Genomic DNA, 12,409 nt, shown 5'->3' on the forward strand with positions numbered 1-12,409 from the left:
GGGGGCGGAGCAAATCACTGTAAGTAAACCACAGGAAAAAATTCTAGGCTTTGTTCCTACTGCTCAGAAACTTGCAGATAAGCAGCATTTTCCTTTTTCACTTTGCTTGTGCTGGCTGTGCTGCCAGAACAGCAGTGCAGTGGGCTTGCCCTGCTCTGGGTCAGGCATCCCAGCCCTTCCCAGCAGCACACACTGCCTCCACTGCAGGTGTTTGAACAGGGCTTCATTTCTGTCCACCATAAAAAGAGCTCTGCCAGCCAATATGTTTTTTAAATCTTAACGAAAATTGCCATTTGAATGGATGTAATTTAATTTGAAGCTAAAACATATGGCATGAATAAAATGTCATGCTGCTCTTCTGTCACAGTGCAACCTCACAGAGCAGCTAGGTGCAGGTGTCAGCCCAAGTAAGGTCCAAAAAGTTCAGACTCCTTCAGCTCAGGTTCTTTAATGCAGCATTTTCCCCAAGAATTAATTGCTGAGGGCAAATCCCTTACAAATGCTTAGGCATTTGCTTTGAAGGCTGGTTTGCAGAGCACCAGCAGGAGTTTGGGACAAGAATACACACAGACGTAACTGTGCTGTAGTAAGAGAAATGGCCAGGAGAGCCAGTCAGAAATCTCCCATCAAGAACACAAGAAATAAACAAATATTATAAAAAGGAAAATGTTCTTGGTTGCCACTATTGGCAGGAACAGATTAGAGGAAATTAAATTATGACACTTGATTCTCTTCCTCACACAGAAGATACCATTTAGTCTTTTAACATATTGGGAGCAGAACTCTCTTGTTTTATCCTCTGTAAAAGGAATAGTAGCTGTGAACAAAGCATTTGTTCCTACAGACAGGTGGAGGACTGCTTTTGTAAATGCTCACTGACTTCAAGGCCTGGAAAGGACCCTTATTTTTATAATTGAAGCTCTGGCATTAACCTTCAACCTGATGCTACACTTGATCCATATTTGAGGTTGATCAATGTCATGTAGTTTAGAATGCAGCAGTTAAGACCTTCTTATGAAAGTTAAGATTTATCTAATTCTCCTCAACTTTTCTTATTTACTTATAGCAGGTGGGATGATATCATTGTTTTCTTTTGTACATAGCAGTCTACAAACCTAAAATTTGTCTTGTCTCTACCTCTAAACAGACTTACCTTCTGTAGCTGAAATCCTGAGCATTGTTTCATGCTGTCTTTAGCATCAGCTTTCCCAAGTCTTTGCTGATGTGATTTTCTACTTGTAAAACTTCCCACTTTTAGCCTCCTAGATTATTTTAAGATAGTCAGGCTACAGAGTGGCTCCAACTGGATGCATAGGCCGGAGAAGCAGGTGGTTAATCCTAAGAATGACAGAAGTTGCCTGTGAAAGTGTAAGATGGTTTAATTTAAAGAAGCTGTGTTTAGAAAATGCTACTCACTAACTTTTAAGGCCAGTGAGTTCTAAGACATAATTTGTGACAGTAGCAGAGCTTTTGACTTCTGTTATTATGGAGCAGCTGATTAGCGGTTTGGAAATGTGGCCTTTAATTTGGTGGAATTACTGTAATCCTTTGACATAAGGGAACAATTCTGCCAGTCCTATGAGTTTGACCTACTCTCAGGCAGACAGCTGCCTGACTGAAAGTGGTGCTGATGTTAAAAGTGAGGGCTCAGCAATTCCAGCAAGTGAACACGCTGCCCAGTAAGGTTTGGCTTCCAGACACGTGCTTTTACAGAGGAGGTTCTGACCATCCAACAAGCTTCCCAGGACCCATCAAAGGACAGCACCTTTGAAGGTCTGCCTGCACTGAATTCAAGCACACTTACCAGCACTTCTAAGCCTGTCTTTTAGCTGTGAAAAATTGGGATGGAAAAGTGTCAGCTGGAAAGCTCTAATCCTCTCCTGCTTGCTGGCCCCAGCTGCCTGGTCAGAGCAGCGCAGGAGCCATGAGGAGGAGAGCCTTGCAGTGCTGCCTGGATTCATTACTGCCATGGAAGCCACCTCTGCATGTTTTTCTGATCAAGTTTTTGGGGTATTTGACCAAGAGCCATCCTCCACAGAATCAGCTAAGAAATATTTTCTGGTTTTCCAAAGGATAAAGTCACCCACTGGCAGGCTGACTGCAGGAGCTTCTGCTCTTCGTGTGAGCTCTGAAGACTGGCTGTCTTCTGCAGTCTGAGGGCTGGCAGGGGAAGGAAGGACCAGCAGAACAAGATGTTTCCATGCCAGGAGAAGTTGCCTGGGGCAACAAAAACCTCTCTGTTTACTCTTTAGGCTACTGTATGTGGGAGATGCAGTCCCTTCAGCCATGGCAAGCTGACCCCTCTCTCCGGTGCATGTTCTGGCCAGCCTGTGGAGGGCCAACAAAAGCCTTTCTGTGCAAGGAGCTCCTTCACATGACTCATAAGGAGCCAGTGCTGCTTCAAGCCATCCTGGGAGGGAAAAATGGAAAGTGGAAAGCAATGTCTTAGAGAACAAACTGGAAAGTAGCCAGGCATTTGCAACATGATTTTTGCTGCTCTCATACAGACTTCATTGTGATGGTCTAACAGTGAGCCTTTTGACTGCAAGTAGCCTCACATGAGCCTCAAGATTTGTCATTTAAAAAGCTCACCATGACAACTGAGGATGGTATGACTTGAGCTAAGAGAAGAGTTAGCAGCAACCAGCAGACATTTAGAAAATTAGTCATACTTCATTGCTGGGTTTCTGAATGATCATTCACAAACCTCTGTGGGGCCATGGTGACCTACTGAATATGGTGATGATCTGATCTGCTCCAGATCAGATATGTGACCTACATAAACCCGTCATATTTGCCAGCGCTTCAGATCATTTGTTTTGGTTTAGTCATGCATATTGGAGAGGAAAAAAAGTAAATGAACTTGCAAGGCTGAATAATGTCTTGGTCTCATAATCACAACACATGAGAATTTTTTTCTCCTCATTTTGAGCTGAGGTGTAAAATAATACAACACATGGAGGAGGTTTTTTTATTATTTATATATTGCTATAATGCCAGCCTAGTTTAAACTGCCACATTGGTGCTCCAGATTCTTCTCATTCTAAATGTTGGAGGTCCCCCATATCTGCTGCTGTTTGAATGTTGATTTACCATTTACATCAATGGTAAATCACAGTGACAGCCTGACTTTGCTTTTTCTAGGCTAATCTAAACAGGAGTTTGAGAATATCTAGTCCACCTACTTTCTGTATCAACTCGTTTATCTCATATCTCAAACTTTAAAGCCACATAAAACAGTAATTTACAGTATTTTGCATAAATTCATTGCAGACAAACAATAGCTGGGGTTTTTATCTTTATAACTGCAACTTAACGTCAATGACGTATGTTGACTCTTCTTTCTTTAACAATAGTAAGAGAAAATCTCATTAATTTCTGGAGGAGTAGGACCAAGATCTGTGTAATAGAGAAAAGACCTGGTTATGCTCAAACTCATTGGCCACAGGACTAAGGGCCACCCTTGCATGTTGCTTATCAAGCTTCTGTGAAACCTTGCTTAACAGAAACTCACAGGCGTGGGTACCACCCGAGTCCCTTGGGACTGTTGCACAGTGCATCATTTCTCAGTCTTTCTCCACAAAGGACAACCCAGATTTTAGAAAACTTTCAAAGGCTGTATCAAGCAGACTGTTCACAGTTACCAACATCTATAAAGCAAAATTTTCCACATCCCTTTATTTTTATTTTGCCTTCCCTCCCTCGTGTTTTTTTGTTCACTCACTCATACACATGGGAGGTGCCAAGGCCCGGGACCCGGACCGTGTGTTTTGTTGTGTTTTATTGCTGTCATGTCATAGGTAACTTTTTGATACTCTTTGAACCACCAGTAGCTTAGAGACCACCCAAGGGAGTGGTCTCTTGGGACACACAGCCTGGGCTCCTGTTGCCAGATCTTCATGGAAGCAGGATTAACCTCCTGCCACAGGTCATCTGGTTTGATTATTGAACATGAGCACCAGCAGATGAAATAATAGCTGCCAGCTTGTCAGACTGAAGCCATTCTACTGGATGGGTGTGAAGAAGCACAAGGAGAGATGTGTAAAATGCATCTTGTGTTTGCATACACACATCAGCCATTGTCTGGCTCTTTGTTCATACTCAGTAACATCCACTGATCACTGCATGCAACAGTTCTTGTCATATCATATTGAAGTTAATGAAGCATCCAGGAACCCACACCAGGAATTCATTCCATGCCACATAAACCTTGTTCAAACATTTAACAGAGGCTAGTTGTTGCACCAGGGAACCCCCAGCTAGAGTGTAGCAATCCAGCCCAAGGACTGATAGAGAATGTTAGGGAGGAAACAACAGTCTTTGTCTCAGCAGGCTGGCAACAAAAACATTATCAGCGTGTTTCTGAAATTCCATAACTGAGGATTTTGAGGATTTGGATATAGCCATGGAGGCAGATAGTTGTATCTCTCCAGAACTTTAGGAGAAGGAATGAAAGTGCTAATCTAAAAGCCTAGCAATCTGAGAAGCAAAGCTGTATCATTTCCTGATTTGAGATGAGTACAGATGATGCCCATAATATATGAAGAAATTTAATTTTCCTTGAAAGCATAAATAGCCACCATTAGTCTGAAATATATTGAATGGAATCAATGGAGGGAACTCAAGGGGGAAAGGAGTGGCAGGAGAAAAGGTACATTTATAAAGCTAGGAGAAGGAGATGTGGTAGTAGTGAACACCCCAGAAAAAGGAGAGTTTCGAAGTCTGGATAAATAGTAAAAACTGTATGGGACACATTAGGCAAGAAAAACATGCAAGACTCAGATGACAATTGGATATGGGGATCTAGAGAAGAGTGGAAATCAAAAATGTGTAAGTCCAAATATCAGGGGAAAATGACAGTGTTGTTCATGGTAGATGAATGTTTTGGACAAGACTTCAGATCAAGGGCTTGATTTTGACCACTTGGAGATGCTGTCCTAGACTTCCGCAAGCTTGCGTAGAAGATGCACTCTAGAGTTTTAACTTGGGCAGAAGGGAAAATGACTCTCAGACAATGGCAAGGAGAAAGGATTACAACAGCAGAAGAACCAGGGGAAGGAGAACCAGGGCAAAAGTTGTCAGAGGCAAAGATATCAGCAAGCTGGAAAGGATGGAGAGAGAGGTCACTGGGCACTTGGTCAGAAGTCTGAGACTGGGTCCAAGGGCAACTGGATCAAAGGAAATGGAGGATGGGGGCAGAGAGGGCTGATAAGGTGGAACCAGTGAGCATCATTTTTGGTGAGCTGAATGGTAGAGAAAGAAGAAGGGGAGGCAGGTAGGGTTAAGGATAGGGTTAATGGTTTTTAAGAGTTACTAATGAAAGCTTAAGCACTGAACTCTGACTTATATGCAGGTTGAGCTTATCTAAACCACACAATTAAGTAAAAATGGATTAAAGGTTTCAGGAACTGATTGTACAGATGAAGGAGAGAGACAACAGGTCGTTTATGCAAAGAGGAAACAAGAGAAAGCTCAAAATAGGTTTTTGGGAAACTATAGCATTTTTCTTACTGTTCTGCTCTTGTAAGCTCTACATATGCCCTTCTGAATTTCAGCTGTTTAAAAAAAATTAAAAATTAAACATATAGTAGGATTTAATTTATTTCCAGCTAAAGAACCAAATTTTTGATCAAGAAAGTCAAAATGCCTAGGAGATGTATGTGCAGGGGTAAGTTTTGAGTTTCTCCATGACCAGTAATGACAGCTGTGTTTCTGATATCTTGTCCAGATGGGGCAGAGAGAATACAAGACATGTATTTCTTGCATTTGAATAAATCAGGCAGATAGCTGGTGTGTACCTGACAGTGAACATTTGAAGATGATGAAACTGGATTTTTCTAAACTTCTATGAAGCATACAGTGCCAAGAAGGGAGGCTAGTGAAGCTGTATTTTGTTGAACTGAAAGTCATCACCAAGAGGAAAAGTTTTTAATAATTATTCAGCTTCTGTCAAAGGAGATTTCTGCCAGGCAGCTGCTCCTGCAGGCTCTGATGGTTCTCAGCTTCTGCTGGAGGTGGGAAGAGCAGGAAGCATTGATGCTTTTCAGAGCTGTGTCCTGTGCCTGTCAGAGCTGGATTGTGGTGCTCATGGCAGGGACAGGCTCTGGACTCTCCCACTGGCACTGACCAGCAGAAGGGAGCATGCTCCATCCCAGGGAGCACCAGATGTTTCTGGAAACTTCTGGCAAAACATCTTGTGAAGCCTAGAGAGTCCCTGTTACTCCCATTGAGCAGATGCCTAGCTGAGCAAGAAAGGCATTTCTTGTGAAACAGGGTGCATAGGTCTTGGTTTTATTAGTGTGGTTTTTTTAACCTGTTACATCTGCAGGAAGCTGAGCATATTCTTTTAATTGCAGTGGCAGTCAGCACCCTCAGGCACCACACACTGGTAGTGACTGAGACAATGATGTGCCCCTGAGGCCCCAAGGGAAGATGAGCTGTTTCAGCAGCAGTGCCAGGGCCCATCTGCAGAGCAGCAGCTCTGTGCCTCCCTTTCCTGTTGCAGTTCCATGCACTGGGCCTCAGCTGGGGTGGGATTTCTATGTGAGATTTTGGGGATCTCATGGGTATATCTGTCACATGCAAGAGATGCTCCAGGTTCACTGACTTTAATCCCACTATTTTTGAGAAATATGTGGCTCACAGAAATGCATATATAAATCACAGTGGAGCACGTAATTAAGAGTTTGTATGCTTTTCAAAATCAGCACAGAAATACTGATTTAGTCTGGCCCCACGGTGAAGAGGAATCTTGTTCCTGAAATAAGCCTGACTGGTGCACTTAGACACTTCATCACTTTTCCAGAGAAAGGAGTCATTTGAAGCTCCCAGGTGGATCAATATGTAGCCCATGCAGTTAATGTTAATACATTGTTATAAGCTGTAAGATGCATTTACTGAGTTTTGATTTCACAAAATCATACAGTCATTTAGGTTGCAAGGAACCTTGGGAAAGTCCATAGTTCAACCTGATGCATAAAGCAGAATTAGCACCAAGTTTAACAACTTTGTCTAGTTCAGTACTGAAAATCTCCTTGAAGAGACAAATCACATTTTCACTGGGAAATCACACCAGTGTTTAAATTCACTCAGTGGAATAATTTCTTCCTTATATCCAGTCAGAAAATAGTCTCTTCCAATTCACAACCAGACATCTTCCTCCTCTGGGTAACTTTCCTTGGCAGAGGCAGGCTGCTGTGAGGTGTCCCAGAGCTGCCCCTGATGCAGCTGCTGTTGTCTCCTGTAACTGTGGGGCCATCCCTACACATGGAGGAGGCTGCCCTGAAAGAACTGCCAGCTTCATTTGGCTCTTCACAAGTGCTTTCCATTGCACCCAGCCCAGCCAAAGACCTGTGGTGGATGCTGGATTTAATGACATTAATTTGAGGGTTTTTTCCTGTTTGGTTGGTTTTTTGTTGTTTGTTTGGGTTTTGTGGTTTCTGTCTGTTTATCTGTTTGTTTTGTTGGCATATTTTAAATCAAAACTTGAATTGTGAAAAAAAACATTATGAGGAAGACACATCAGAGAAACATAATTTAAGCATATTTAACTGGTAAATGCAAACCAGAATGTACCATTAAAAAGAATAGTCCTTTATCTTGTTTAGTGGTATGAGTCTATAATATTTCTTTTGATATTCTCATTTTTTGCTAAGGAAAATAGAAAACAATTAATTTAGCACTGGCTGAGACATTTTTATTTTGCTGTTATCCTCTTTGGCCAGGTCTGTTTGCATAATCATTTCAAAGTGATTTGAGTTCTGAAACGCTGAAAATGAGCCTGTTTTATCTGTGCCTTTCACTGCTTTCTGCAAATCTGGAAATGTGTTTTTGACAGAGAGAGGATCAGCTCCAAATCATAAAACTAAATAACCCTTCAAACTTTAGGGAATTCAAGCTGCCAACCAGACTTCAATCCTGAGTTTGGTAAATGTCAACACCCTTTCTTGGGCAGTGAAGCAGAGTGAAGGAGGAAGTGTTAAATAGGATGGGGAGCTGCCTTAATTACTTGAATATTTTTAAAATTTTTTTCCAGGAGATATTTAATTCAGGAACACTTGGTTGTTTCAAATCTTGTGACCCTACTTAGCTTTCTAAGCTGGTACTTTGGTTAGATGGAGAGAAGCTAAAAGACAGCTGCTGATGAAGCAGCATGGATGTGATGCGACTACAAAAATGACACAAAATTGTCCCATTCTCATTCATAATTTATAAGTATCAAGAATTCTAGAAATATTCTTTGAGACAGTGACCTTATCTAAAAAGAATTGCCAGTTCAAATTATATTTGTGCATGGCTTCTCAATCTGGTTTGGAATTATGGATTTGTTTATCAACATTAATTGTATTAAATTACCTGCAGTGAAATATAAACCCTTTGAGAAAAAACAATTCTTTAGCAGTGTTCAGACAGACCTTGCTCTAAAGCAGCATAAGGATGAGTGTGAAGACATTGTGGGTATGAAACATTTTCAGGGAGAGGTGAGAAGGGGCAGTGTTTGGTCTGGAAGGGGTTTTTGCTGCCAGACATCCCGGGTGAAGAGCAGAGCCCCAGGCAGGGTGTGACTCTGTGAAGCAGGGGCTGGGTCAGGTGCAGAGGGGATTGGGAACCCATGGGGACAGTGGGAGGGGTGGCACCCTGTAAGCCCTATCCCTAGGAAAGGGCAGAGCAGGGCAGGGCACCCAGTGAGAGAAATGGAGCAGCATCAGGACAGTGCAGGCACAGCAATTCAGGAAACTGAGTGCCCACAAATTCCTTGCTTGGAAAAAAGGACATTGATGGGACTGAGTGACTGCATGGATCAGCATTTGCAGTCCTCCCTGTTTGCTTCTGACACTGTAAAGCTTGTGCATTTAATGTGGAATCAGTAACTTGATGTTTCTAACTTGGATGTGCTCTTACACACAAACGATTTCTTCTAAAATATCCTGGTTTGTTTTGCTTTTTTGCTACAAGTAAAATCTTACAGTCTGTATTTCATGCTCATCTTTACACTGTGTTCAAAAAATGAACAGAAGTAACCCCCAAACTACAGCATTTTGATCCTTCATGGTTACTAGCTGAGAAAGCTGAGGGCATGAGCTGTGTCACTGGTACAAAGATTGGAAATCTGAGAAGGAAATATCCTTTCTCATAAATTAGTGTTGCCATAGTCGTGGTTGTAAAAATGGCTGAGATTACCTGAGTAATGAATTTTTATTCAGTCTCTGAAAGAATGTAACCTTTCAGCAAACAATAGATATTGCTAAGATAAATAGATAATAGATATTGCTAAGCAAAGATGCTGAACTGATCCAGCAATACACTCTGTGGGTAGAGCTTCACCCTACTACCTGCTTGTCACATGGTTCATATTGACAAAGGGTAGGGCACAGCCTGAATAACCCCGCTGGAGCCACCCTGGAGAGCCACTGTCCCAGCCCCTGCTCTTGAGCTGTGCCTGAATGTGCCAGTGTGCACCTGCCCAGCTCTGGTGCCCTCTGACCACCCTTGGCAGCCACTGTGGGCTGCTGCAATGTTATGTGGCTAGATATGCCTTTAATCCAGGAGTATGATTGCTGCAGTTTAACTAAGTATTTTTATTACTCTAGGCTGCGGCTGCACACTAGGCCATTTTTTGCACCGTAAAAGTCTGCAGCTTTGTGCAGGAAATGCATCTTTTCAAGGCAGTTACCAGCATTTCCTGTCATACATGTTCATATGTTACTGACAAGAATTTCATTACCTCTATGTCAATTCACACTGATTTATTCCATTGTGTAGATGAGCATCTTATTTCATAATGCCACACCAAGGGTCAGCTCATTCTGACAACCTGATGCTGTGAGAACATCTTGAGGCTTATATATGACTACATGAAGTCTTGGGCACTTACTGGTCAGAGGAGGAAACTTCCAAGGGACACTGTAGCATAAAATGACTGGCAGAGGTGAAGGCAGGCTGCAGAATGGAGTTTATTAAAAAATCATTAAATAAGATCAATAGCTACTTGCCATGCAAAAATCAATGGGTAATGCTCAGTGATGTAATTTCTCTCCATTTCCTACAATTTTCATCTTGAATATTGCAATTAAACCACATGGCCAAAAGTCTTCACTCCTACAAAAAATACAGTTCCATGGTTTCATCATACCATGTATGACATGCCTTCTTTTCTGTCCATAACTTTGCCCTTTTCATCTTTGAAAAGCCCTTAAAAAACTGGTTCACTCTGGCTCCAGCAATTCCTGACAGAATTGAACAGCAGCTGTTGGATGAGCACTGTGAATTGTGCAAGAAATGGCTCTGTAAGTGCAGAGGAAACAACAGGAGAAAAATTTACCTTAAAAAGAAAATATAAACAAATATCCATTAACAATGGAAACAAATGCCCATTAACCTGTAGTTAGGTGAAATCATATTTAAAGTGTTTGTCTTACTAAAGGATGTTGCTAAAGAGCTTGGTAGTAGCTGAGCACCTTCAGGTATCACAGTTCTTAATTGGAAATGGCTGGATTATTGCAGGGCACACTTACAAGAAATGTGGCTTTTGAGCATTAATGCATTTGCTTGGTTTATGTCAGAACAACAGTTCCCAGGAGACTGTGTGCAGTCATCTATGTGGAAGAAAAGAGAGGTGGGAACCCAGAGCCCAGCACAGAGCGATGGGCTCCTGTTAGAAGTAGAGCTGGTTGTTGTACAACCATTGTAAAATACTGTTTTCAGCTATTTGTTACTTTGTGGAACTGAAATAACTTATGGGGAGATTTTTTTCAAGTTATATATTTGGAAAAAATCTGTCCTGTGTTTTGGAGTGGTGTGGACATAAACAGTGAGGTGTAGGAACTTCCAGATGAAGAGACACTGGGGCCAAAGCTCTTGGACTTACACCATCATCAGCTCTTATCCACAATTAGCAGTAATCTGGATCTTGCCCTCACCACTCAAGGGCGAACCCCTTTTTGAAAAATGTGCCCCTACAATTGCTATGACTTGCAGGGTGCACATTGGGGTGTTTGATTATCCAGCAGTGATAATATAAAGCAGCCGGGCTCTCACTTCTCCTCATCGCAGAGAGGAAGTGACACAAAAGGGAAGTGTTTTTCCTAACAGTTAGAGATGGTTACTAGAACTATGTATGATCTTTAATGAAATCAAAAATATTTTTATGCAACGACAGTAATGGCATCAGATAATAGCCTAATTCAGGCTTATGTTTTGTTCAAATCATGCAGTTTTGATCAACAGTTATGTTCCCACTTTGTTTGTCATAAACTGGGGGACCCCAAGACTAATCTTGCATATTTGCTCTTTAGGTTTTTTGAAAATAACATTTCCTCTCTCATCTTTTTATCTTGATGTTGCTTCCTTTTCCAGCTCGAATTCTATCACACCAAGGCAGAGCTGAGAAGATGGGGATTAGGCCCATTCATTGAAGTCTGCTTCCTTGTACTGAACATGAGATAAGGAAATATCTGTAATTTGATTCATTTTCATAAAGTCTACTTCACTTGTTGGCTGGAACCAGCCAGCAGTACCTACTTCATAACTTCCCCCAAACAAAAAACTTGATATAACCAAACCCAGGATATTTGAAGTTCCAAATATCCCATGATAGGTATTTACCCCTTTCATTCAGCCCCTTATGGTATTTGGAGGTCAAAAGAACACATTCTCCATGTAAGAAATGGTCCAGTGTTGTCACAGCTTTGGTGCCAGCCGTCTCCTCTCCGTGAGCACAGAGCCTCTGTCAGGCTCTCCTTGGCTCAGCTTTGCAATCGTGTTCAACACAAACCTGACCAAGGCTTACCAAGGGAAAAAGGAGCAAATACTGTTCAGAACCTTTATTCAAGGAAGAGAATACTTCTGTTGTAAATACACCATCATAGGACTTGAACTAAGAGGTTTGTGAAAAAAGGAGCAAATAAGGGCATTAAACTTGCCCTTATTTTGGTTTTCTGTTCCTTCGTCCACAAAAAAATACCTGATGCAAGCCAAACCCAATGACTTAACCATGCCTTCTGCATTTTCAGGGATTAAGCATCTGAAGAGTCAGAGCGAGTCAGTGTTTCCAGAAGAAGAAGAGGGGCTCGGCGAGCGGGAAGAGGAGTGGGGCCATTAGCCAGCGCGGAGCCGCCCGGAGCCCGGCCCGGCCCCGCCGGGTCCTGCCCCGCCCGGCAGGGCCCGGGGGCTCCACAGGCGCTGCACACGGGTCCTGCCACCCTTCCTCCCGGAGACAAAACTGTTATTTTAAACTCGTTTTTTTTTCTTTTATTTTCTATGACTTAGAAATGTAATTTGCAAATGTGTTAGCTCCCTGAGGTCAGTACTGCCAGAGCTTAACTACTGCGTGTGAGCTGTATCTAAAGCTTGTTGTAAATAAAAGTGATTTAAAAGGTACAAAATAAATAATACATTAATTTAGACAAGA

General features: G+C 42.1%; 1 protein-coding gene across 1 annotated transcript in view; it reads left to right on the forward strand.

Moving 5' to 3' along the window:
- PPP1R1C (protein phosphatase 1 regulatory inhibitor subunit 1C) overlaps window positions 1–12,409 on the forward strand; it is a 44,949-nt gene extending 32,540 nt beyond the window's left edge. Inside the window, exon 5 of the mRNA XM_005415896.3 lies at window positions 12,012–12,409. Within this exon, the coding sequence (XP_005415953.2) occupies window positions 12,012–12,100 (89 nt within the window). The 3' untranslated portion in view covers window positions 12,101–12,409. The remainder of the gene's footprint in view (window positions 1–12,011) is intronic.

The sequence above is a fragment of the Geospiza fortis genome, unplaced genomic scaffold (genome assembly GCF_000277835.1).
Source record: "Geospiza fortis unplaced genomic scaffold, GeoFor_1.0 scaffold112, whole genome shotgun sequence".
In the NCBI taxonomy this organism is placed as follows: Eukaryota; Metazoa; Chordata; class Aves; order Passeriformes; family Thraupidae; genus Geospiza; species Geospiza fortis.